Source organism: Paroedura picta, chromosome 1 (assembly GCF_049243985.1).
Source record: "Paroedura picta isolate Pp20150507F chromosome 1, Ppicta_v3.0, whole genome shotgun sequence".
Taxonomy (NCBI): Eukaryota; Metazoa; Chordata; class Lepidosauria; order Squamata; family Gekkonidae; genus Paroedura; species Paroedura picta.
The window spans coordinates 178,625,848-178,653,832 of record NC_135369.1 but is presented as its reverse complement, the minus strand read 5'-3'; the positions used below and the strand labels follow the sequence as shown (position 1 = coordinate 178,653,832).

General features: G+C 45.6%; 1 protein-coding gene across 5 annotated transcripts in view; it reads right to left on the bottom strand.

Annotated features, from left to right (window-relative positions):
* Positions 1-27,985, bottom strand: part of AGAP1 (ArfGAP with GTPase domain, ankyrin repeat and PH domain 1) — a 380,857-nt gene that overhangs the window by 140,018 nt on the left and 212,854 nt on the right. For all 5 annotated transcript variants that reach the window (XM_077313638.1, XM_077313646.1, XM_077313654.1 and 2 more), the window contains one exon: positions 7,239-7,400. In XM_077313638.1, coding sequence (XP_077169753.1) covers positions 7,239-7,400 — 162 coding nt within the window. The remainder of the gene's footprint in view (positions 1-7,238; positions 7,401-27,985) is intronic.

Genomic DNA, 27,985 nt, shown 5'->3' with positions numbered 1-27,985 from the left:
TTGCAACTCCATGGACAATGATCCTCCAGGCCTTCCTGTCCTCTACCATTCCCCAGAGTCCATTTAAGCTTGCCCCGACTGCTTCAGGGACTCCATCCAGCCCACCCCGACCTGCTTCTCCTCTGTGTGTCAGCCTTTCTCCCTGCACCCAACCTGCCTTGGGAGACCTGTTCCAGTCTCAGAGATTTTTTTTGAGATTTTTTTTCCATTTGGGGGGGACAGGTGCAGAGAAGAAGAGATAACAAGGAAGAGGCAAGTTCTTGGAAGGATGACAGTGCCGGAATGCCCAAGCGAAGCATGCGCGAGCGCTCTTGCCGAAGCCAAACACGACAACAGTAACAAATAGATCTCCAGAGGCTGTGACCCTACAATCACACAGGAGTGTAAAAGCCAGAGATAAGCATCACAGCCAATGATTCAAACGGAAGTGGATACCTCCATCTCGGATGCCGCGTGACCTCTCCGCCAGCCGTTGCGGCAGCGGTAATTGTTCTGGATCTATCAATAACGCAAAGCGGCTTCATCACTAACAACAGAAGCCAAGTTCATTCACCGCCGTTTGCGAGCCCGTGTCCACTGTCTCTCTGCCACCATTAGGGTGATAAACAGCTGGAACTACATCAGGTGCTGACGGGCAGATCAATGGTGCCCCATAAAGAATCCGCACAAGAGATTCCTGGGCGAGGATTTACTACTTCCCGTTTTTATCCTCTCGCGGCAAAAATTACTTCTGTCAAACACTCGGAAGGGATAAGCAGAAGGTAAAAAAAAAAGAAAGAAAGAAAGAAAAAAAAAGAAAGGTATTTTTCATGCAGTACCGAAACAGTTTAAGTAAGAAATTCAAAGCTCAACGTGCGATGGCATTAATCTGCGCTGAACAGCATCTGGCATGTAACTAAAAAGTGATGCAGCTGTATGATTTTTCTCACTCTCGAGCACACGGCAATTTGAAACAGTCAACAGAACTGTCTGCATTCTCTGAGGACAGTCACAGACTTCATGTTCCTGTGCCAAATTATATTAGACATTTAATTTTAAACCTCAGGTACTTAAATGTAAAACCTTACAACTGTAATAGTCATAAAGCAGTGGGGCATTCCATAGAATAGATTTTTCTATTTCCACCCCCCCTTTTAATTTAACCAGCACCTCCTGTTTTGTAGAGCTGCCCTCTACAAAGTAATTTATCTAATTAGGGAATGTTCCCAGTTGCGTAAAACACAGAAGCGGCGGGGAACCAAAGGTCTCGATATGACGACTTTGAAAACTTCAACATGGCTATATAAAGTATTAATTTTAATGTGATAAAAGGTGCAGAGGGGGGAAAAAGAATCCTAATATGTTATTTTGTCTACAATAAAAGCCTGTGACGATAAGCGGGTTTCTTCTCTAGCCTGTTGTCATTTGAATCCAAAGGGATCCCCCCTGCTGCTTTCACATGGATTGCCTTTTTATTACTTGCAAATTTAAACCTCTTCCTTGGGTGGGGACAGAGGATGAAAATTAAAGAAGATCGCTTAATGCGTTCCTGCCAATAAGACAGAAACGCGATTCAAGACAACAGAGAGCGAGTGAAGAGCGGCACTTAAGAGAGTCCGGGACAGGGGTGTGCATTCAGATCTATCCCAGCCAAAACTAATCCTGCAATTAGGTTGGCTCAGAGAATATCTCAGCTGACCCCAAACGCTCCCAAAATTAGAAACACAAATCAAATCAGGATCTCAAACAATGTTTAGAAGTTGGTTTACTGAACAAGGTTGGCTGTGGGTTTGCCCTTCCCTGGATGGTCTAGGCTAGCCCAATCTTGGGAAGCTAAGGAGGGCCTTGGATGATATATGGGGAAGAGACCACGAAAGGTTGTGATGCAGGGTCCTAAAAGGCAATAGCAAACCACCTTGGAACATGTCTTGCTTTGATAACCTTACAACAGGGATTCCCAACCATGGTTCTGGGGAACCCTGGGGTTACGTGAGAGCTTCCCAGGGGTTCTGTGACCCTTCCCAGAAGTTCAGATGGCTGCTGATATTACTAGATGTCACTGGAACCTACTCCTCCTGTTGCTCTACATGCCTAGTCCCTTTCTACACAATGGAAACAGAAAATGATCAACTGATCAACTGGCTGGCTCCCACATCTTACTTCCGTGCCCACTTCTCTGAAGAGCCACTTTTGGGGTTCCTCGAAAAATAATCCAGGGGTAACTCCACTGTTACAAGGATGAAAAAGGCTGCCCTACAAGGTTGCCATAAGTCATCTGCATCATGATAGCATTCCCCACCACCACCAGCTAGAGCAGTGGTTCTCAACCTGGGGATCGATCGACCCTTTCAGAGGGGTTGCCAAGGTGGTGGCAGCCTCAGCGACCCAAAGGGGAAAGTTGAGAACCACTGGTTTACCTGCTTCTGTGGTGGTGGCCTTGGTGACCCAAAGGGGGTCGTAGGGTTGTGTGCACAGTGGTTATCATGGAAGGCCGAGGTGGCCAGTGCCGCTGCATGGAGGGGAGGGGGCGCTGGCACTCGGCCAGCCAAAGCCCACAGGCAGGAGCCATCCCTCCCTTCCGCGCCAATGGCCACTTCAGCCTTCCATGATCACCAATACGCTGGAGCGTGCAACCCTATGACCCCATTTGGGTTGCCTCCGCTGCAGTGGCAGAGGGCGTGGCGGCAGGAAGGTTGAGAACCACTCAACCATGACATACAAAAACAGAAATCTTGGTTTAATCCTGGCTTGCTCCCAGATGCTACCCGTCCTGGCACTGCATGCCAGGAAACCAGCCAGTTCTCTATGGGGCAAGAAGGAATGTAAGGACATTAGCATTAAAAACAAAAAAGTCAGGATCTGAATGACTGCCAATAAGCTAGATCAGAGTTTACCAACTTAACTGTAGTTAAAAGAAACCCTAATTCAGTCTTTCTCAACCAGGGTTTTGTGAAACCCTGGAGTTTCTTGGGGGTTTCTTGGAAGGGTTTCCTGAATGGATGGAAGTGAATTAATTTTAAACGTATTTGTTGAATTTGTTAAAAATGTATCAAGTAACATGACCATATATGGTCATGTTAAAATGGCCAATGATGAGCCTGGAGGGGGTGGGAAGGTAGGGGCACCAGGTGGGCGTGGACACAGTTATGCTTCCCAACCATATTCAGCACGATTGCACCACTTCTGGAGTTTCTGAAGAATGTTTCGGGGGTTTCTCAAGAGTAAAGGCAACGAGAAAGGCTGCCCTAGTCTCATGTGGCATCTGAACTATGTGTTTCTCCATCTCACCCTTCTGGAGCAACCTACAGAAGTTGGAATTTTACAAAGAACAATAGACCTCTTTCTCAGAAGGGATGAGTGCATTCTACCCCCTTCATTCTGTCTGTCCTGTTTGTAATTTGATCTCTCACTAAGGATTCACTCCAATGTTCTTAGCTGATGAAGTTTGGAGAGTGGAGCTCAAGGAATCAAGCAGCCAACACAGAATGGTCTCATGTTCCACAAAGACAAAAATCCTCATCTCCCCAGCACAGGGTTTGTGAACAGTGAAGATACTGGATAGGGAACCCTTCCAAGATCCCCTGGTTCAGGGAACACTGGGAAAGCGAGCCCAGGCTGAGTTCTCTACCCCGGTATAGGTTCATTATGCCATTAGAAAGCCCACAGAAAAAGAAATGTCTTGTGCAGTGTTAATATTTGAGTTAAAAGGTAAAGGTAAAGGTATCCCCTGTGCAAGCACTGGGTCATGTCTGACCCTTGGGGTGACGCCCTCCAGCGTTTTCATGGCAGACTCAATACGGGGTGGTTTGCCAGTGCCTTCCCCAGTCATTACCGTTTACCCCCCAGCAAGCTGGGTACTCATTTTACCGACCTCGGAAAGATGGAAGGCTGAGTCAACCTTGAGCCGGTTGCTGGGATTGAACCCCCAGCCTCATGGGCAGAGCTTCAGACTGCATGTCTGCTGCCTTGCCACTCCGTGCCACAAGAGGCTCTTAATATTTGAGTTACTGACAAGCTTAACCAGGAAGTGACATCAGGAGAAGGCCCTGGACGCTATGCCTAGAGGAACGGGATGGCTCCTGTGTGAGACAGGATTAGATGGCCTGCTTCAGAACAGTTCTTCTTGTGTCTTTATGACTGTCCAGGGATTGGTGGTATTGCCAATATGCAGACGGCACACCACTCTGTCCCAGCCATGGAAACTGTGGAGGTGCTTTGTAGGTGTTTCGAGCCAATGATGACCTTGAGTGGGAGGGCGGAAATTAACTGAAGCTCTACCCCCCCCCCCCCGGATAACTCCAATTTGCAACTTGGTTGGATCCTGTACTTGTACATGTAGGGAGCGGCAGGAGAGCCAGGAGAGCCTTGTTTTCAGCAGTCACATCCACTCTGCTGATTTCTGGATTATGCTGATTATAAAGTGCTTTCCTATGAGGTTGTCTTAAAAAAAGGTGTTGGAACAGGGGTTGCAGTTTTAATGCGATGTGTGCTATTTTATGGGCTTCGGCTGTATTTTTAAATTGCGCATCTTTCGTCAGCCACCGCGGGCAGCGGGGAAAGGTGGCATATAAATGCACAAAGCAAACTACGGATGGTTCAGGATGTGGTTGCCACAGATCAGAGACATGGTTTATCGAGAACTCACAATTGGAAGGACTGACTCTGCACCCCAAGGCAGTGTGGCTCCAGGCCATGTCCAGATTGCATAGAATTGCCCTGTGTGAGAGGAAATGACTGGGGAGGGAGACTGTTCTTTGGGAGATGAATCAGCAGTTCCGGAGGGCAGCAAAAGGAAAAAGAGAACAACAACAGCAACAAAAAATCCAGTCCAGCTGGCAGATCAGGCAGGAACCATCAATCGGAGGCAATACAAAGGGGGTGGGGGGTGGGGTGGGGAATGTACATAAGGAAAAAATAACAGTAGCCATAGCCTATTCATGAAAGGAGTGGGAGTGCAGAATCCTTTTGAAAGCTATGTCGGGGAAAATTCGGTGTTATCTAACCTGACAGGGCTGTAGCAGCAAGATCCAGAGGCATTTAAAATGGAAAATTAGATTCTGATGAGAATTCTAGGATCTGAAGTGGGAGAGAGAGGAGAAAGAGATGGGTTTTTAACACCTTACTTTTCACTACCCAAAGGAATTCTAAAGAGGCTGCTAGAGCACCAACTGGACGGGTCCAGGGCAGGCCTGATGTTCTGCTGCTTTTTGTTAGTTTGTGGTATGTTAGTTTGTATGACATGTCTTCAAGCTGCAGTGTGTTCCCCATTTGCAAATCCAACAGTGCTTGCTACTTAGGCCACCCCCCCCCCAGTAAAGAGGCTGTTATTATTATTATTAGGTTTATTTATTTAGAACAGTTTTAACGTATGTGAAATGTTTATGTTTGGAACCCATTTAGGGAAAAGTGATATAGAAGAAGAGTTGGTTTTTATACCCTGCTTTTCACTGCCCCAAGGAATCTCAAAACCGCTTACAATCGCCTGCCCTTCCTCTCCCCACAACAGACACCCGATGAGATAGGTGGAGCTGAGAGACCTCCTACAGGACTGCTTTGTGAGAACAGCTCTATCAGGACTGTGACTGGCCCAAGGTCACCCAGCTGGCTGCACGTGGAGGAAGAGCTGGGAATCAAACCCCGTTCTCCAGATTAGAGTTCGCCGCTCTTTAACTATTACAATAAGCTGGTTCTCAATATAGCAGTATATTAAATGAGTAACCGCTGTTGCCCCTTCAGAATAATTAAGCTGCGTGTGTAGCATCCGGATCTCTCCCACTTCCCCAAGGTAATGCACAGCTGTAACATGCACAGCTATATTTTCAATCAACAAAATCTTGCTGTCTAACTTGGGTATGGTCCCCCTACTGGGCCACAGGGGCCCCCACAAGTCCTACCCTTTGGTCCAGTTTTGGCTCCGCCCTTCTGCACAGGCACACCCTCTTGACTAAAACAGCAAGCAGTATTTTGTTTTTTCCACTTAGACGATGTACAAAACAAGGCCCCCATGATTTTATCACAGGGCAGGAGGGGGCTTAACTTTAGCCGACAGAAGCAGCAAAACATTTGAGCTTATGGGTGAAAGGGAATGTATTTTTGACTGGTGGGAGGAATGAAAAGAGACAGATTACTGACTGGAGCAGAATAAGCAGGGCTGGTTTATCCATGTAGCACATGTTACAGGCCCCGTGCTTCCAGGGGCCCCATGCTGTGCCTTCTCCCCCATGAATCAGAGTGGTAGCCTGTCTCTTCTCCCCTTTTCCCTCTTTAAGGACACTTGGAGTGAAACCCCTTTCCACTCTGGGGGCCCCCTTGACTCCCAGTCTGGCTGCTCCTGCCACAGTTGTGGTCTACTAGGTTCCCGCAAATCCTTCAACTGGCTCTGGTGCTACAGGCCTTGCGAATCTTTACACCACTCCTCACAATAAGGGCCATTCAGTGTCCATTTTCTAAATTCTTATCCGAAATTGGGACCTTGGCTGTTTTTCTCTGTAACGATCCTCATATGCTTAAGCTTTCATCTCCAAAGGTAAAGGTAAAGGTATCCCCTGTGCAAGCACCGAGTCATGTCTGACCCTTGGGGTGACGCCCTCTAGTGTTTTCATGGCAGACTCAATACGGGGTGGTTTTCCAGTGCCTTCCCCAGTCATGACCGTTTACCCCCCAGCAAGCTGGGTACTCATTTTACCGACCTTGGAAGGATGGAAGGCTGAGTCAACCTTGAGCCGGCTGCTGGGATCGAACTCCCAGCCTCATGTGCAGAGCTTCAGACAGCATGTCGGCTGCCTTACCACTCTGCGTCACAAGAGGCTCTTTCCTCTCCAAAATTCACCTTTATCTTCTACACCAGGGGTAGTCAAACTGCGGCCCTCCAGATGTCCATGGACTACAATTCCCACGAGCCCCTGCCAGCGTTTGCTGGCAGGGGCTCCTGGGAATTGTAGTCCATGGACATCTGGAGGGCCGCAGTTTGACTACCCCTGTTCTACACTGTGTTTTCTCAAATGTGGAGAAATAAAAATCTTACTCCCTTTGCATCATTACTGTGAGGCAAAATCTCCTCAAACACAATGATTTTTATGACCACTGTGCTATGCATCTTCTCTTGGGGTACAAAGACAAGACATATCCCAAAGACCTTTTTAAGAACGGAATGTTTTGGCATGCTTCCCGTCCCTCTTTGAGGCGTGGTTTTGTGAACGGTGGGAAAGGCACATCCGGGAACTAACAACCCCAAGGAATAAGCTACCGTGGCTTCTTACCGCTACTGATGCCTGAGTTTGCAATGACGGTCACTTCACTCCACTGGTCAGCGCTGGAAACAGAGTAGGATCTCTGATGCATCCCATCAGGACGGCTGTTGAAGGAAACGAGGCTGATGCCACTCGTCATCTGAGACACGGAGGTGCTAGTAGTCACATTCCCTAAAAAGAGAAGGCGGAAGGTCGCTGAAAGCGGAAAAATGATTTCACATTCGGAAATCTTTGTGGATAGAGCAAAGTGTGAACCTTGTAATACCCAACAACTTCTGCTTCCGTTAGGATAGTTTCAGGGGAGCGCACAAAAGCTTATACCCGGACTCAGAATTTTGTTCTTGTGCTTCCATTACTAAGTGTCAATAGAAGAAACTGTGTTGGATCCAGTCAACCCTGGCATTTCCCGCCCTGCTGTTTCATTATTTTTTAATACCACATTTTACAGAGCAGCATTCACTCAAGGCGGCAAATTAAAACAATAGGGCAAACAAAAGAGAGAGAGAGAGAGAGAGAGAGAGAGAGAGAGAGAGAGAGAGAGAGAGATTAACAAAGCAAAATACAAAAAAAAAACCCTTCTAAATTAAAGCTACGATAAATCAATACTTTTAAATAATAAAATTAAGAGTTATGCAGAATACCAACTATCATACCAGTCCAAATGGTTTCAAATTGTTGTGAACATTGTCCTTTCAATGAAAGAGTATGTATCCTTGAGTTTGCCAACTCATTCATGAACCTTGGGAGTAGAATTTGATTTCCAGGATCTTAGCTATGGAAAGGTAGCCGCCATGATTAAATTTTTAAAAGCAGTCTGAAACGTAGCCGCATAATTAAGCAAAAATAATTCTGGAATGACAGGAATTTCTCTACCAAGGCTGGTGTTGAGGTACGAGACCTAGATGGGGATAAGATTTCTTTAGTAGCTCAGCTTAACAGCCTGGGGGTACTCTCAGACCTGGTCTTGCTGGATAACAGGTTGCTGATTCTGCTAAAAGCGCCTTCTTGTAAGATGGCCCCTTACTCTGGTGACCAAGCCAAGCTGGTCTATGCTACCTTAACATCCAAATTGGACGACTGCAACAAGTTATATATAGGGTGGCCTTCAGAGAAATCTCAGAAGCTTTAATTGTTAAAAGTGCTGCTGTGTTTTTATCTTGTCGATGAAGTGTGTTTGCAACTTGCTATTACTTTGTTAGCCGCCTTGAGTCTAAGCAGATAAGCTGAGATATAAATCAGTATGCGAATACTGCCTAGGCTAACGCCAGTCTTCAACATCATAGATCCAACTGTTCTGCAAATTAAACAAGTTTGCAAGAGGAATGTTAGCTACATCTTTCTTCTTCGTATAGTATTCCCCCAAAAGGACCAGGGGGATCTTAGGAACAGCTTGGGATATGATATGGGGTCTACAGCAAGAAGCGGAAACAGAGGAATATCTTCTCAGACACACTTCCGTACAAACATTTTGGCTCATTCCCTTTTCCGAAACAAGAATGCAGGCTGATCTCACTGCAGCCTGCCACAGTAAACCACGGGGGAGGGGGGCGGGTCAATTAACAGTAGCCATCTTAACTTGCACAGGGATCACATTCATCTATATCAATTTTCTCCTCTGTGCAGCGAGCTCAGATAAGCTTGCATCCCAAAATAATCTCTAGAACCTGCACTAGAGCAAACCTTGGGCAGGAACATGTCATTAAGTGAGGTTTAGCTTATTTTCAGCTCTAATTTATGTGCATGCTGGCTATATCCATTCAATTAAAAAGACCAACGTTATTATTATCATAACACCAAAGTAACTCTTTAATGGCGCCCGCCGATTGCCCCCATCCATCACAAAGCTCCCTCAAAGCACTTCTTTGGGAAGCCAGCTTCCCTCCTATCAGCATTCAAACAAACCAACCAACCAACCAACCAACAAACCAACCGTATTTATGCAACACGTTTTTTATCTCTCTGCCGCCCGATCGCCTACTTGGAGCATAACAGACGGGTCAGCCGGAGCATGAATCAGCCACTTAATGGGATTCTGCATCTCACGGGAGAGATCTCATTGTGAAGTGGTTCTTGTCACATCAAAATCTTACATGCAAAGGCTAGTGCCACTTCAGCATCTGTCTCACTTTCTCCGTTCATTAGAATTAACATAAAATACACGGTCAACTACCTGGTGGATTTGGGGTTCTGAAAGAGCGCCTTTACAAATGCATCATACACGCATCATCTGCTTGCTTTAGTTGATTAGCGGGGGGAGAGTTAAATTACTATGCTAATCCGCATGTTTTCAGCACCGCGGGCCTTAATATGGATATGCATATATGCTGGTGGAGAAGACTTGATTAGTTCAAGCTTCAATGTGTCAAAGGCCCAAGATTTCTTTCCAAAGAATAATTTTTTGCCGTGCTCACATCTCTAAAGTGTAGGAGATGATTCGGGGAAGGGGGGGGGGGAAGTACTTACCTCCACCATATGCTATTTTTCTTTAACAATTTTGCATTTCAAAAGTGACTCTTGCATTTAGATATGAATGGCTATCAGTCAGCGACCAGAAACGGCCTCAAATGAGCAAGGATGATGCTGGTTTCCTATTGAACAAAAATGTTGTTTCATCTTCAAGTAACAACATAAAAAGGGGGAGTTGAGGGGTGGGTGGGAACCCTCTGCAGATAGGGACCTCTATTACATTTAATACAGTTATCTGATAGTCTCAAATATGTTACGATGGACACATTTCCGATTTGAAACGACAACGGCCAAACCGGATTGACCACAGAACCGTCCTTCCCGTTTGACGGTAAAACAACATGGCCGTAAATTGGGAGGGGAATTAAAACGTTATTGATTAACCGAGAATAAAGGACAAAGGAATGGATTATGTAAAATAGTTTATTACCCTCTCCATTTTATATTTATTTATTTATATTTGTATGTATATACCGCCACTTTCAAATGTCTCGTGGCAGTTTACAAAAATCCATGAAAACAGTAACATCTCATAAAACCCCATTAGAAACATAGTTAAAACACAATATCAAGATGGCGGATAATAAATATATAACCCACTCCCCCCACTCAGCAAGATTCTATCAGGGAGCGAAGGACTTAATGGATTTCAGCTAGAGATCCACAGCTGACAGCGCCGGGAACCGCTCTGGCCTCAACCATATGCCTGGCGGAAGAGCTCCGTCTTGCAGGCCCTGCGGAAAGCTGGTAAATTTTCTCAGGGACAAAGAACACAGTATGTTGTAGCAGCAGTGAGTCCACCCTGACAACCTTTTCTGTCTTGTAAGGCAGGGGTAGTCAACCTGTGGTCCTCCAGATGTTAATGGACTACAATTCCCATGAGCCCCTGCCAGCAAATGCATTTGCTGGCAGGGGCTCATGGGAATTGTAGTCTATTAACATCTGGAGGACCACAGGTTGACTACCCCTGTTGTAAGGTACACCTGGGAGGGATTAACTTGTATTGGAGAAGGGAACCCCTTTGGAGTTGGGGGAAACAGTCCTGAAAGTACCTGTGTCTGCAAGAGCAAAACACTGGCCCATGGGGAAAAGGCTGAGTATCCCCTCTCCCACCACCAGAGCTCAGCTCAAGACTGCAGCCACAGATGGCTGGGTTTCATTACGGAAACGTGCTCAGACCTGTGCATTTATAAATGGTCAGGCATCAAATAAAACCAGCATACATAAAATATACAACAAATACAAGAATTGTTATAGCTAGTTGGCTCCTTGACATAAAAAGATATGACCTGCATCGTACTTAGGAGGAAGGTTGGTTCCTCCATGAAACTTCCCGGACACTCAAAGTGCTTGCCTACTTTTGAAACATTAGAGGCCTCCATTTGTTTTATCTGGCTTTTTGGCCCGCATAATTGACTAAAGTCCCATCGTGTCCATAGTATATTATATCATTTTATGCACAGGAGCTAACTCTGTATATAGCAATCTTTGTAATTCTTGTATTTTATGTGTGCTGTTTTTATTTCAGGTTTGACCATTGTAAAGGTGGCAACACTGAAACACATCTGGTCCGTGGAGTTATTGGTAAGCATGTGTGCACTGATTTTATTGAGGCCATGCGATAAGCCTTGAGTTTTTAATTTTCATAAATATTAGTACTTAATTTTAAAACTGTGTTCTACCCTACAGAGACTTACATTCATTTCCCTTATTTTGACCTTTTGGGGTTCTTGACTTTGATTTGAGTCACGATATTTTCTCCTTTTTGTCTGGGAGGGTACTGTACAGTCTGGGGGCCGGAGTTACAACTTTGAGAAAAAACCGTTCAAACTTGCATATTTAAGGTCCCTTCCATTCAACAAGAAAATGAAGCATATGCTTTAAGTTCTTCCCACTGAAATTTTATCTGCCTGTCTTGTGGAGCCTACCTGACCCAAAAGGGACCCTCAGTGCCCTTATTACAGCTAAAGGTATTAGAAAAATGAAAAGGTAGCTGCCTACTTGTGGTAAATCAATGGATCGATAGCCTTAGAACTCTATCAATCTTTAGATGCAGGGCAGAATAATGACGATCATGTATGGACCTATTTTTAGATATTTTGAACTCTTTTACAGAAATTTATGTGTAGATCAGCCACTAATGTTATATTTTTATCTCTACTTTATAGATGCTTTTTTAAAAATTCTATTTAGTTGCTGGATTTTGAGCTTTCCCCCTTCTTTCCCTGAGAAATATATATTTTTTAAAAAGCTGGCAAAAATGACTGTCCCACTGAAATTAATGTGTTTTATGAGTTCATCAGTTTTGGATGAGATGTCCTCCTGCTATATATCCTGGAAGACACATCAAGGCAACTAAATTGGGGTGTGTGTGTCAGTTTTACTACTTCCTTCTTTACTACCAGCCTCCCATCCTATTGGGAATTGTCTGGGGTTATTTATACAAACAAACAGGTACATCCCTGCAGACTCAGTTTCAAAAACCCCAATGGCTACATGTCCTCCCTAGAAGGCCTTGCCATTGGACAAGCGTGACATTCCTTGCTTGGTAAATAGGGGCCAAACCAAAGGAGAATCATTTAGATCTGGGAATCTCAAAATTGGCTGCTCTGGAGACTGGTGGATATCTGTTCCTCGATTGGCCTTCTTCCAGAGGGCCTCGTTTTCTGCAGATCCTTTGCTGCCACAGCCTTGAATTTTGTTTTCAGTTCTGTAACTGAAAGAACTCAAATCCAACTAGCTTGATTCCCAACTTTGCTCTCTTCTGGTTCATTTAAAATTTAAATCCCACCCATCAGTGGGGCTCAGAGCGGGTTAACGGTAAAGGTATCCCCTGTGCAAGCACCGAGTCATGTCTGACCCTTGGGGTGATGCCCTCCAGTGTTTTCATGGCAGACTCAATACGGGGTGGTTTGCCAGTGCCTTCCCCAGTCATTACCGTTAACCCCCCAGCAAGCTGGATGCTCATTTTACCAACCTCGGAAGGATGGAAGGCTGAGTCAACCTTGAGCCGGCTGCTGGGACTGAACTCCCAGCCTCATGGGCAAAGCTTTCAGACGGCTGCCTTACCACTCTGCGCCACAAGAGGCTCTTCAGAGCGGGTTAGAGCCAATAAAATCACACACACTCACCGGAACAGAAAGGTAAGCAAAAGGAAGCAAACCAGTTCACAGGCCATCAAAACACACTGGGAAAGCTTCACTTTACAGAGCCACTGGAAACTTGAGGATTAGGGCCTTAGTCACATCCTTGGGAAACCTGCTCTGTAGCACATCAATTTCCACTTCATGGTAATTTCAAGACAAGAGATAAGCAGAGGTGGGTGACCAATGCCTCCCTCTGCACAGCAACCCTAATGTCCCTTGCTGGTCACCCATCCAAGTACTAACAGTGCTTAGCTTCTGAGCTCCGATAGTATCAGGCTGGAATGGACTATCAGTGCTGCCAGACAAAATGTTTTTGTCCCCTTTCCATAAAATTAGAATTTGAGTGCACACAATAAAATTGATGGGCAACATCAGCTATTTATTCAATGAGTAATTAAACGGTGGGCTTCAGTACTGGAGAAGTAGCAATGACTTGCATTTGCTAATAAACCACTCATTATACGAACACTGATGCATCGTAAAAGGATTTGTTTGAGTAAAGAACGATTCCAACTCTAGAAATATGTAGCACGTCACCTGGAAGGGGTGGAGGATGGGGAGTCACCGTTTCCTCCGCAAGACCCACCATCATTCGAGTCATTAATACTTCCTCATCTTTGCCTAACTGATGAATATTCTCTTTGATACACTTAGCAGCCTTATCTTACAGTTTAACACCTCTTCAGGAATGGGTGGATTTCCCCACAACCAGCTTTTAAAGCTTTAAGGCCAATCTTCCATTCCAATATTTGCTGGTTGTCACAGGGCATTATTAGGATAATAATTGCTCACTCTCTCCTGTCCAATGGAGGGGCAGATAAACTGGCCCACTGGATTTCAGACTACTTCTGTTGCATCTTCTAATCAAAAATGTCAAGCAGTTTCAAAAGATATTTATTTATCTGTGGGGATCAGAGGATGATTCGACAAAGCAGGGGACCCATGAGACTCTGGTGGTGGTGGTGGTGATTCTATCCTTCTTATGTCCCATCTCCCCTGATGAACCATCTACCATGCCCACCTGCCAATGGTTGCCTGGCTCAAGAAGCAGTACTCCACCCCCCAACTATCTGAGCGCTGTTATGCTTTGGTGGCTTCAGCTCTCTCCTAATTTCCCTCACCTACCTGCCTGGTATGTACTTACCTTCTCTCTCTTCCTTCCCCCCACTTTTGCTCCTTGCCCGCCCTCCAGTCACCTGAAATGGACCACTCCTTTATACTGCCTGTGCAGGTGTGGACAATGGAACTCTCTTCGGGAGTGGGGTGCAATTGTATCCCCTTTTTCATGCCCTGAGCCTCAGGGGAGGGCGGCATATAAACAAACAAACAAACAAACAAACAAACAAACAAACAATTTTGTTGTGGTTTTTCATATTTTTCAGCAAACCTGGAACTCCCTTACAGAAGAATACCCCTTACCTGAACTTGGCCTTGTTCTCTGGGTTTTTGTGTCCCCATGAGAGCCAGGTTAAGAATTATATACATGATTTTTTAAATGTGTTTTGTTCAGAGACATTCTTGATGTATACTGAAATATGAATGGATTTATAGATTTCAGAATCTTTAAAGACCCTAATCAAAATATTTATTACCAACCTCCTCCTCAATTCCTCGAAAATCTTAAACTGAATTTCCAAAGTAGCACCTTTCTATAAGAAAGGATGAAAATAATTTGAAATTTAATCAGATGGAATACTTTCTAATACAATTTCACTCTCTGGAGATTTCCCCCCCCCTGTTTTAGGATACTGTTTCCAATCACAGCACATTTACATGGATGATATTGGGACAAGCAAAGTAGTAGTTTAATCTCCTTAATCTCTAAAACAACTTCTCCACTGAGTGACAAATCAATACACATTGATTTCCCAACAAATACAGTGATGAATTTCCCAATGAGCTTCAAGAATTAGCAATCTTGAGGTTTTGTTTCTCTATGGGAGTTTTCAAATTAAAATGGTCACATTCACAGTCTATAGAATTTTCAGTTTGAGGCTCAGGAACATTTCGTCTCCTGTGGTCGCTCGTGTTCATTTAGCAGGACCTATTAGGACTAATGACTTATTTCCTTCAGATTAAATATCAGGAATATTTCTGCAGATCAATTCTAAGACACTTGATAAAAGAAGAACAGTTGTTTTTATACCCCATTTTTACTGCCCAAAGGAGTATGAAAGTGGCTTACAATCTCCTTCCCTTCTTCTCCCCACAAGAGGTGGGGCTGAGACAGCCCTGACAGGACTGCTCTGTGCGAACAGCACTATGAGGACTGTGCTAGCCCAAGATCACCCAGCTGGCTGCATGTAGAAGAAGAGTGGGGAATCAAACCCAGTTCACCTGATTAGAAGCCAATACTCTTAACCACTACCAGCGAGAGAGGCAAGAACACATCCTCTTTTTCTTGAAATACCTATTTTAAAACCAACAACACCTGCCCAAAGGCTCCATACTTCTTATCTGACCCACAGATTTTGTTCCATCAATAATGTGCATTAGTTCTATTAGTCCTGGGAAATCATAGTTTGAAGATTTTTAAAGTCTTCTGCTAGTCCATGCTCCCCCCTTCCTGGCAATAAAGCTGGCCCCCTCCTGGTTCTGAAGCCTGTGGGAATTTGGGAGATAAAAATGAAGCAGGTGGGGGCCTATGACTCAAGCCACTCTGTCCATCTCCCCAGAATATGAGGGTGCCTGACTGGGAGTCAGAGATTGGCAGGGAGACTGCTAAGAAACATGGCAGTCTGGCCCTCTAGTGCACAACCCAAAGCCAAACTGGTTGTCCAAGAAGCCTTGCAATGTTGACCTGTGTTCTCTTAAGGTGTGTGTCCAAGAATCTATGATTCCCTGTGGCCTTGAATGGTGTTTAGGAAGCATAAGAAAAATGAAGCACAGCTGGGGCAAACGTGACCACTTGCCCAAGAGTCCATGGGAAGCAAGGCAGCATAATATATGGCACTTCCTTGTAAAAGACATCTCGAAGAAAATGAAGCACCTTCTTTTCCTGTCTTTGAATCGCTCACGCCAATAATTAAGAAGAGGTGGATAGGACAGTTTTATAATGCCTGCGTGTTGCTTGGGTACAAAACATGGCCGATGTACTGCCGGACTCCCTTAATTTCAAAAGTGGGTGGTATCTCACCATCCATGGATTTGTTTCCGGCATGCCCCAGATTCCTGCATTTCCCTTCCTCTCAGCAGTCCTTTCCAACCCTGGAAATTTACTCCCCAGGGTTGCAAGACCGCTGTGGGCGAGCGGGAAGTGGGCAAAAGTGCTTCCTTCTTCCTTTTCTATCGGTGGACTGTGCTGGCAGAAGAGGAAGGAGGGTCTCTTTCTGCTGATGCATTGTGGAATCCCACCCAGCATGTGCAGATATTTCCAAGCCTGCTGAATTGCAAGTTTAGTTTTATTGAGTAGACTTCTGAGGTAGCTCGGGTCTAGCCTCAGCATGAATTGCCAACCATCCCAAGTCTTAAGTGTTTCTTGGTAGTTGTTACTCCTCCGTGGTACACTCTTGTGCTTTTCTAATAATACAAGAGAATTCTTGCTCATGCTGCCCCTTTGATCCACTAATGTGGGAATGATTCTTCTCTTGGGATTCTCTTCTTCCCATGTTTCTACACGCTGGAGTGGAGCAGAGCCACTGCAAGGCATGGAAGAAGTTGATGTGGGAGAACTTTTTTTTTTTAGCATTATAAGAAACCTGAGCCTCTGTAAATAATATAGGTGCCCGACAGATTAAATAATTACGCTCTCAGCTTGCAGGTTTTTCATCTGAAAGGCTGCTTTTCTGGTAAAGATCAAATGCAAGCTGTTCTTCCCTGTAGATCATCTCAGTTTTTCTCCATTGTTCTCAAGGTTGCTTCTGTGCTTCCTGACCCCCACGTGGCACTCAGGTTCAGGAAGACAAGGGGCACATTCCTAGCCAGCCAGCATTTCTGAAACTCCAGACCCATCAGGTTATTGAGAATAGAGTCCTCCCACTCTATGGTCTCACAGCTATTCTCACTGGTTATAATAGTCTCCTTCCTTATCTGTTGATTGATATAGCCATTTTGTTGAACATTTGTATCCTGCATGCCCCAGAATCTGCCTAAGACAGATAACGGCATCAAGTCAAGCAACAAAAGCACAAGTCAAGCAATAAAAGCACAAAATAAAGCAGCAAATGAAATCAAAATAATGTGGAGAGCCAGTTTTTTGTAGCCTGCTTTTTACGACCCAAAGGAGTCTCAGAGTGGCTTACAACTGCCTTCCCTTCCTCTCCCCACAATAGACACCGTTAGTGAGGCTGAGAGAGCTCTGAGAGAATTGTGACCGGAGCAAGGTCACTCTGCTGGATTCCTGCGGAGGAGTGGGGAATCAAACCTGGGTCTCCAGATTAGAGGCTGTTGCTCTTTAACCACTACACCTAGCTGGTAGCCCACCATCAAAATTTTGATACAGCAACCAGTGAAATCAGCAAGATAGAACTGCTGAAGTTCATAAAAATAGCCATAAAAGCAAGCAGAACACAAGTGGACAAGGAGTGTGGCCAGGAGAGGATGATTTGGTTAAAAGATTGAGCGAACAAACCATTTTGGCTTGGCCCTTGACAGCCAATAATGTGAGTTTCAGATGAGAAGGTACCATCCCTGTTTTCTATCTGGATTCACTTCGAATATGCTGAGCAGGCGTTGTGAAGGGGCCTTAGTTGGTGGGCCAGGCAGTGTCTGGAGAGGTAGCCTTTAAGTTCCCTTTGCATTTCGCCCCCAAACAGTGTAGGTCTTTCAGTACACAGGGGATTCTGTCCATGTATCCCGGCCATGCAAGAAACTCGGCTGGCTTGTGGCAGGTTACACAAGCTTATAAAATCAGATTAAAACCCCCAATTAAAAGGATGTAAAAATTCCATTACAATCGCAACAAATTAATAAGATAAAAACATAGTCCCACCCCAACCTATCACTCAAGGGGGGGGGGAGGAAGGAGGGCTAGATGACTTAAGATGTTAAGTAGATGACTAAGCACTATACGATGGACAACAGAGAGGGGGACACTTCGATCTTCCACACTAACCCTGGCCTCAACCACGGACCTGGCGGAAGAGCTCCATTTTGCAGGCCCTGCGCTCTCCTGGGAGCTCATTTCACCAGGACGAGGCCAGGACCAAAAAGGTTGAGGCCAAGTGTGTTTCCCTGGGGCCGGGAACAACCAATAGATTATCACCTGCAGAGCGTAAAGCCCTTCGGGGGGCATAGGGCAACAGGTGGTCCCGCATATATGTGGGTCCCAACCCACGTAAGGCCTTAAAGGTTACCAAGAGTCTCAAAGCGGCTTCCAATCCCAGTACATTCCATTTTAAGACAGCTTCCATCAGGGCACTCAACAGATTTTTTTCTCTTCCAAACTCTACATAGCCCCAGTTTATGCCTACAATGTAACTTAATAAGGTGAAAGGAAGAAATTAAAGGAAAGTTAAGAAATCTGAAGTATTGTTATTGACTTGTTAGCAGTTATTGAAACCAACCCTGTTCTTCCTGCTCAAAGTTGTTCAAAACAAAAGGTTAGATTCAATGGTAATCTCCATGGATGGAAGTAGAATGGGAAATTTTGTCTCCCCTGACCCATGGCAAACCCAGAATGTTCCCTGAGATGCTGATCCTAAGGGGGAGGGGCCTTTGGGATCAGCATGAGGTCTGCTGGAAAGAAGGTGAGTGGTAAACATCATCCCCCTTCGATTCGTGAAAATCCACGGCTGGATAAACTCCATTATTAAACATCAACTTCTATTTGATCACAACAGACAGACATTCAAAACAAAATGAAATAAAGCACAATTTGACAATGTTGTCTGACGGCATCATCTAATTACCAAATACTTCTAAATATTTTTAAGTGTAACAATGGGAAGTATGATAGTGTCAACAACAAAAACATCAATTTTTGTACCGCTATGTTTTTGCTTCTGTAGTCTACCTCAGTAATGACTACAGCTCAACATGGCACAATGAAGTTGGACTCGAAGTTTTGTAGGGCGACAAACTTCCGCCTCCCAACCAGTCCCGGAAACATAAGGCGTGACTTTGCGTTCCAGAAGTTAGACGGACATTATTACAGTTTCCCGGAGGCTGGTAACAGCTTAAGACAAAGCACTTGGGTCTTAACAGAAACAAGGAACTTTTCTTATCCAGGACTATATTCTCTATGTCACTACATGGGGGGGCCCAAAACTAACCCCGTGAACCTGATAACTGACTGCACTTATTAAACCCTTTCTACACCGTTCCAAACGAAACCAAAGAGAACTTTCAAGAGACAGGCAGGGAGACGGATTTCGGCCTCACATCCTTATTGTTTTTATTATTATTATTATTATTTTATTTTAAAGCTATTACTTCTGCCAACAGCAGCCTAGTAAATGCATGTCTGCGGTGTGAGCAGTTTTGATAAACAGCCTCTGCGGGCCACACAACGGGGATAATGTATCCTTAAGTACTGCCAATGAGCTGCCATTCTATACAGCCAATTACTTCTGCGCGTCTGTCACTCAAAGGAAAAATGACTGAACCCATTAGATCAAACCTTTGTCACTGTTCCTAATGCACTCTTAGGCCTCATTAATCTGAGGGAGCAGCAACACAGCCGCCGGTGCCTCATTGCCTCCTCCACAACAGGGCCACGTGAAGCCTCTCATCTCCCCCCCAAGTGCACCGCGTTAATCAAGCTCTCCTTATTACCCGGTCCCTGCCACGGCGGAGAGCTCTCTCTCTCTTAAATGCTCTCATTATGGCCCATCTTTAGAGCCGGCTGAGTGGGGGGAGAGAAAGGGGAGAGCGGGGAAACAGGAGAGGGGAAAAAAGCAAGTCCGATCGCATTAATATTCATGACAATAATTAGTATTCTAGGTCACTGAATATTCATGCTATTAGTTTGGATTTTTATGGGTTTGCTGGATGTCCTGATTGCTGGAGTGTGGAGGAAAACAGCATGGCAGGGACTTTAGATGTCAATGGCAGTTCAACATGGAAAAATACATTTGGGAAGTTCTACCACCATGGGTGCCCCCCCCCTACGCCCCATGTATTTTTTTTTTGACGGGGGGGGGGTGTTAATCAGCTTCTTCGGCTCTTCTGATGGCTTCAGTATTTGAAAAATCACTAGATGCTGGCTGGCGCCGGGTGGGGTGGGGGGAGAGGGGAGGGTAGACTTGATTTTCTTGAAAAGGTTTTAACATCCAAATGGTTGCTATGATGAAACAGAACTGGAGCCCAACACGGTAGCCTCGGGAGGACGGGAAGAATCGCTAATCTTGGGCGGGAGGCAAAACAAAGAGGAGGAGGCCTGCAAATCCAGCCGCGCAGTCTGTGAGGGAGATCGGTCTGGAAAGGACCCGGGAGCTGCAGCTGCTGCCGACTGGCTACCTGCCTGCCCGGGGCACCATGGTAATTTATTTATTTTACTACATTTATACCCCACCTATCCCCCCAATGGGGACCCAAAGCAGCTTGCATCGCTCACCTTTCCTCCAGTTTATCCTCACAACAACCCTGTTAGTCGGGTTAGGCTGCAAGAGAATGACTACACCATGGTTGCCCAGAGAGCTTCTGTGGCGTACATGGGGATTTAACCCCAAGCTACTAATCCGCCACTCTGCTTGAAGAGGCCATTGGGTCACCGGAAAAAGCGGCAGGGTCCACCGGAAGAGTTCACAGAATCACAGAATCATAGAGTTGGAAGGGGCCATACAGGCCATCTAGTCCAACCCCCTGCTCAATGCAGGATCAGCCCAAAGTATCCTAAAGCAGTTCAAAGAAGCTGCCTCCCCCTTCTTCAACTTGCTTGGCCTTGGCCTCCAAATTCCTGGGATGGGAGGCTGCAGCCATGAGAGGAAGTGAACAAGAATGGCTCTTCCTCCCTCTCTTACTTATGGCAGTGGAGGCCAATGGACCTGGTACCTCTTTAAGGCTGCAGCGCTGTCACCCCCTCCCCTTCCCGCTCCAATCCTAATGATCATTTTGTTTTTAAAGCTCTCCCAGATCTCAGAAGAATGCTCCTGGTAGATCCAACCCAATGTGTGAAATCAATCAACTGACCAGTATACTTAGAAGAAGAGTTGGTTTTTATACCCCGCTTTTCACGACCCGAAGGAGTCTCAAAGCGGCTTACAATTGCCTTTGAGGTGGTTTTTAACATTTTTTTAAGTTTGTTTTTAAATATTTTCTTTTGGTTTTCATGACTTTGGCTGAAGAGAGGGATGACTGAGGGCTGAAATACTCTAAGACCCTATAAAATGTAGCCAGGGAGCATTTAACCTGCTATTGTTCCTAGCCAATGTTCTAAAGTTGTGCCAGCACGCCCTGCGAGAGTTTCCATTGGAGGAAAGTGAAGTAAAACACAGGCTAGTTAAAATGGCTGGAATGAAATCACATCTCATAAGACCATAAAAACAAAAGAAGAGCCTTACTGAATCGGACCAGTGGCCCATTTTGTCCAGCATCCTGTCTCACACAGTGGCCAATCAGTCCTTCTGGGGATCCAGCAGGGAACAAAGGTCAAGGCCTTCTCCTTATATTATCTCTGGCTCTGGCATTCAGAAATTTACTGCCCCCCTCAATTTGGAGGTCCCCTTTAGTCACTCTGGCTAGTAGCCACCGATCGACCTACCCACCACTTATCTGTTACATCCCCTTTCAAAGCACTATTATTTCTTTATTTTTATTATTTCCTTTATTAATAGCTTGCCTTTCTCACCGAGACTCAAGGCAGATTACGGAATATGAAATGATGCAGTCAGAAAACACAGTGACAATCGATGAATAATGCAATAGGACTAGGATCACGGAAGGAGAAACGAGTGTGAACAACGTACTGCCTAAGGCAAGGTTTACTATAAGCAAGCTGGAAAGCGGAAACACCACGGTAGAAGACTGTGGTGTAAGCAAGATGATACCGACAATGTCTTCCACCATAGGGGAAATTGTTCTGGACTGCTGAAATCTGCTACCGTTCTCATCCCTTTATAAAATGCCCTCCTGTTTCATACCTTCTACTAAATCAGCCTTTCTCAGGTTTTTTACCATTGAGAAACCCCAGAGTCATTCTTCAGGCTTCGAGAAACCCCAGGAGTGGTATGATCATGCAGAATATGGTTGGGAAGCATAGCTGTGTGTACGCCCTCCCCTTCCCACCCCCTCCAGGCCCCTTCTTGGCTATATTCTGGGAGTGGGGGGCAGTTGACATGACCACACATGGTCGAATCACAATACATTCTTAACAAACTTAAGCAAACGTATAATAATAAATTAACTCCCACCTGGTTGGGAAACTCTTCCAGGGCCGTCAAGAAACCAGGGTTGAGAAAGTCTGTACTACACCACTGGTGTAGTGGTTAGGAGTGCGGACTTCTAATCTGGCATGCCGGGTTCGATTCTGCACTCCCCCACATGCAGCCAGCTGGGTGACCTTGGGCTCAACACAGCACTGATAAAGCTGTTCTGACGGAGCAGTGATATCAGGGCTCTCTCAGCCTCACCCAACTCACAGGGTGTCTGTTGTGGGGAGAGGAAAGGGAAGGCGAATATAAGCCGCTTTGAGCCTCTTTCGGGTAGAGAAAAGCGGCATATAAGAACCAACTCTTCTTCGTCTTCTTCTAGATGACACAGGCATAGGAGCCTATCCAATGTTCTCAGGCAGGTCATTGCACAAGTTTTGAGCCATCACACAAAATGTACGTGAACAGGCACCCTTTTTGTAAGGTGGCACTGTCAAGGTTTTTCCTTGGATAAGCTAAGTTTTCACTCTAGAGCACAGCAGAAGAGGCAATTGTGCAGATATGTGGCTTCAAGGTCATTAAGGGCAGGGCCGGTTTATCCATGGAGCAGACCACAGAATCATAGAAATTATTATCTATCATATCCATGAAGCAGATGGAGCACATGCTATGAGCCCCACACTCCCAGGGACCCCCACTTTCAGGTCCAGGGACACTTCCAGGGACCCCCATGTGGTGCGAGGGAAGGAAACTTTCCCACCATGGGTCCCTCTGCCCCCCAGTTTGGCTGCTCCTACCGCAATTGTAATGCGTTAATGACTGGGGAAGGAACTGACAAACCACCCCGTATTGAGTCTGCCATGAAAACGCTAGAGGGCGTCACCCCAAGGGTTAGACATGACCCAGTGATTGCACAGGGGATACCTTTACCTTTACACAGCAATTGTACTATGCTAGGGTCCTGCGAATTCTTAAACTGGCTCTGGTGCTATGGGCCCCACAAATCCTTAAACCACTCCTGATGAAGGGCTACTCTTCTTGATAGCCAGTCCCTTGAATTGAGCCTCATCACTGATTGGTAACCAATGAAGTGTCTGCAGAACAAGTGTGATGTGCATGCCCTGCCTACTGCTTAATATTAAGCAGAGTGCAGTATTCCATAACAACTGGAGTTTCCAAGTTGATTTTAAGGGCAGATGTGTACAGAGTGCATTATGGTAGTCTAGTCTCAAGGGAACCACTGAATAAATTCCCATGGTAGGGAGCCATCTTCTGGGCTAAATGAAGAGAAAAGAAAGCTTGCATGTAAGTTAACTTGCTTTTTCAGTAATAATGATGGATCTAGTATAGCTCTGAGCCTCTTGTGGCGCAGAGTGGTAAGGCAGCAGACATGCAGTCTGAAACCTCTGCCCATGAGGCTGGGAGTTTGATCCCAGCAGCCGGCTCAAGGTTGACTCAGCCTTCCATCCTTCCGAGGTCGGTAAAATGAGTACCCAGCTTGCTGGGGGGTAAACAGTACTGACTGGGGAAGACACTGGCAAATCACCCCATATTGAGTCTGCCATGAAAATGCTAGAGGGCGTCACCCCAAGGGTCAGACATGACTCGGTGCTTGTACAGGGGATGCCTTTACCTTTACCTTTAGTATAGCTCTTAGACCAGGCTTTCTCAACCAGGGTTTCATGAAACCCTGGGGTTTCTTGATGGCCCTGGAAGGATGTCCTGAATGGGCGGGAGTTAATTAATTAATTAAAATTAATTAATTAAAATTTGTCAAACATTTATCAGCTGATATGACCATATATGAACATGTTGATCTGTCCCCCACTCCCAAAATGGCCAGTGATGGGCCTGGAGGGAGAGGGAAGGGAGGGACCCCAGGTAGGCAAGTACCCAGTTATGTTATCCAACCCTATTTTGCATGATCGTGCCACTTCTGGGGTGTCTCGAAGCCTGAATAATGTTTCAGGGATTTCGCAACTGTAAAAAACTTGAGAAAGTCCGTCCTAGACTCTTTACTTAGCAAGCCAGTACCAGCTGGACCCCATCAAAAGCAGAGTCTCCCAAGACCTCCCAAAATGCAGTTACCACCATTTGTCAGAGTTTAGTTTCATCTTATTCACTCTTAGCCACTGAACGTTATCCACAATACATGACCACACTGAAAGACCCATGCACACTTTCAATACAGGGGCATACCTGCTAACTGGTCTCAATAAATATCAAGGTGCTTGATGGAGTTCCAGGACATCCCTGAAGCAGTAAGTACGGTGAAAGATCAATTTATGGCTCGGGTTGCTCACTGGGGGTCCCCAGTTTTTGAGGAGATATTGCTGGTGACAGAAGGGTTCCTGCCAACGCACTTCCAAGTTTTTTCCATGGCAACATTTATGTGGTTTTATTGCAATTTATGGCAGATGGCATTATAATAACTACCTTCCAACCTTGGAAAAGGGCACTGGTATTTATATAAGTAGCAACTTGTCTTTCTTTTCTGAGGATGTCTAGATATTTACTGAGCTTGGGAGAGCCAAAAATACATGAGAAACTCTCCCTTAGGAAGGAAACCCATTGTAGGCCTGAATGGGTGGCAACCAAGTACCATGCCATCTTTTCTTCTCAGAGAGAGTGTTTCAAATGCCTCATTTTGGGGAGGCTGACAGTTTCTCTCTGACAAGTCCTCGTGCAGTCGTCTCTGAAGGGAAAAGACTTTTCTCTCTTCCAACTTCTGCCACTCTTTTCTTCCTAGTCCCTTTTCTTTTCTTTTTTGAACAGAGCTTCTGAGAGGATTTTTCAGAAGAAAAAGGTTTCACCACTGAAGCTCCTAGCTGTTTGAAACAATCTAAGGCGAGGCCCTTGAGACAAAGGGCTGCCTCTCAGTGAAATCTGTTTTGAGGACTTCCTTGTAAGTAACCGGGCCAGCTGGCCACTTGGTGTGCTACTGGGTTTGAGAGGGGGGGAAAAATGTTCAGACTATTTGTTCAACGGAGCACTTTTCAGCATCCCTGTACCCACTACCTATGAAGCTGCCTGATACAGCACCAGATCACCAATCTGTCTAGCTCTGTGGGACTATTTGATAACTGTGACTCTAGGATACCGGGTGGAGAAGGGTCTTTCTCAAAAAGCAAATTGGTTTATATTCTGCCTTTCCCCTCTCACAGAGTTCAAAGTGGCATACCAATCGATTTCGAGGAGATCTCACTCATCTACGCACAAACTGGACCCAAACAAGATCTAGTGAGCGGAATTTGCTCAAGATCCCAGGCCCCAAAGAGGTTAAATCGGCCTGGAAAAATGCGTTCCCTGAGATCAGGGTTTTGCAGATTCAGGACAGTTCCGCCAGGGATAGGAATGGGACCTCCCTACCCAAAAACATCAGTTGATTTACCATAAAATCTCATTGTTAAATTATCACCTCCTCTCATTAGAGAGGAGGTGGTTTCTGGAACAAAATGATTTTAATATGGCATATAGTGAAATTAGGATTAATGATTATTTATGAGTATTATGTTATTGTTTGTAGGATGATGTTATCTGCCCTGAGACGGTGGGGAAGGTTGGGTTACAAATGAATCATCATCATCATCAATAGTAGTAGTAGTAGTAGTAGTAGTAGTAGTAGTAGTAGTAGTAGTAAAAACAGTCTTAGGCTCAGGAAGGCTGCTACGTCATGAGCCCTCCAGCCATACAGTAAGACCAAAGTGATGCCAGGATTTACTCTTGGACTTTCTGTGGGAAACACATGCACTATACCAGGGGTTCGTAAAACCCTGGGGTTTCTTGATGGACCTGGAAGAGTTTCCTGAATGGGTGGGAGTTAGTTGATTAGTTAAATATTCATATATGTGTGTGTGTCTGTATATGTGTGTGTATATGTTTTATTTAAAAAAATGTTAAACATTTATAGGGTGATAAAACCATATATGGTTATGCAGACCAACCCCTCCAAAAATGGCCAATGATGTCCTGCAAGGGGTAGGAAGGGGAGGAGCCCCAGGTGGGCCATGTCTACAGCTCTGCTTCCCAACCATATTCTGCACGATCACGCCAGTTCTGGGGTTTCTTTAAGCCTGAAGCATGTTTCAGGGGTTTCTCAACAGTAAAAAAGCCAAGAAAGGCTGCCCTTTACCATAGCCTTCTTCAATCACCTAAGAAAGGCATTCAGGGAAAGCAGTTTTAAAAAAAAGGAACCTCAGGGTTCCCTCCCTTCATGGACATTTAAATGACAAAGAAGTAGTAATAAGTAAGACAAGGAGATAATTATAAATCTGATTACTGCTGCTCAGATTAGTATTGCTTCCAAGTGGGGGAAAGATTCTCTTTAGCAGAGCAGTTCAAAACAATTTGGGATATGGCACCGATGCCAGACTCCACATGCTCCTTGAGAGTGGGTGTTAATTCTCAGCCTAACAGATCCACTAAAAATGGAGTATCAGCCTCTGAGACAACGTACAACTGACCGTATGTACTGTTCTCAATGTGATCGGTGATGGATCAGTGGGTGTTATGTATACCTTCATTTTGACTTGCTGTTGCTCTTACAGTTGCTTGACTAAACTTTATATATAATAAAAAGGAATGTGAAAAAAAATTATTTCCCCTGACTGAATGCTTCCACATAAATCAGAGGGAAATGGAGATGCCGAACGCAAAATTCTCAACGGAGAAAGCTATATAAAATGCGGTGCCACCAAAGCAAGTACCCTTGATCCAGAAGGAAGTGAGTTAGTAAGAATTCACACGGTTATTATTACTAAGTAACATACTTAATAATTTAACTGTGGCTGGTATTGACTATGAATAGCAAACTTGATTTTAAATGCCCTGTATCAGGCCTTCTCAACGCTGAAGGTTCTTGACAGCCCTGGACAGCCCATGGGGGGGAAGCCTGAAACTTAAATTAGCCCAAGCTGACCCGTGTAGCAGGCACAAATCAGAAATATAACACAATGTAGTATCACACAATGTATAACTATGCAATATAAACCCACTCTATGGAACTTGGTTCATAATCGCCACCTGAATGTGTTAAGTTATATTATGATATTATATATTACTAGTAATAAAGCCCGCTGTATGCCGAATACAGCGGGCGCTAGAAACTGACCTTGTCGGGCGGCGGCTCTCTTTTGGGGCAGGCGGCAGCTCTCTCGGGCAGGGTTCCCTCGGGCAGCTGCACTCCACAATGCTAAGTAGGCAGCCCTGGCTAACAACTGAAATCATTGTGCACTCTGAAATCTGTGCACTCTGTAATGCAGTGGTCCCCAACCTTTCTGAGGCTGGGGACCGGCACGGGCTGCGCCCGCGCATTGGGCCGCACCCGGGCCGCGCCCGCGAGCCGCGCCCGGCCGCGCTTGCGAGCCGCGCCTGCACATCGGGCCGCTGGCTGGCAGGGCCGCTGGTGGACTGTTTCTTCCTGGAACCTTGTTGGCTGCACAATAACGCGAGAGGCGGCGCTGCAGAAGCCGGGGCAGGAAGCGAGCCGGGAGCGGCTGCGAGGACATGGCGGAGACCATTGTAAGTTGGGGGTGAGGGGGTGGTGCGCGGGGGCTGCGGCCTGCGTGGGAAGATCGGGGCCTCTTTCTCCGCTTTGCCGTGCGAGTTTGCGGTCCCTCCTGAGCTTCGCCGTGCCCCGAATCCTCCCCACTCCTTGGAGGGTTCTGGATTGTGAAGTCCGCAGCCCAGTTTTGTTTTTCTTTCTGCGACAGTTCGAGCGGGCTTTAGGCGGAGAGGCTGTTTGCCTTTCGCCCCCCTCCCCCCCCATTTTAAAATGCTTTAATGCCTTACAGTCGGCAATGTGAGGAATGTTGCCGGAAAACACAGAGGACATCGCTTGCATCTCTTTTGGCTCTCTTTTGGCTCTTGTGATGGCTCTCTTGGGCAGGGAGCCCCG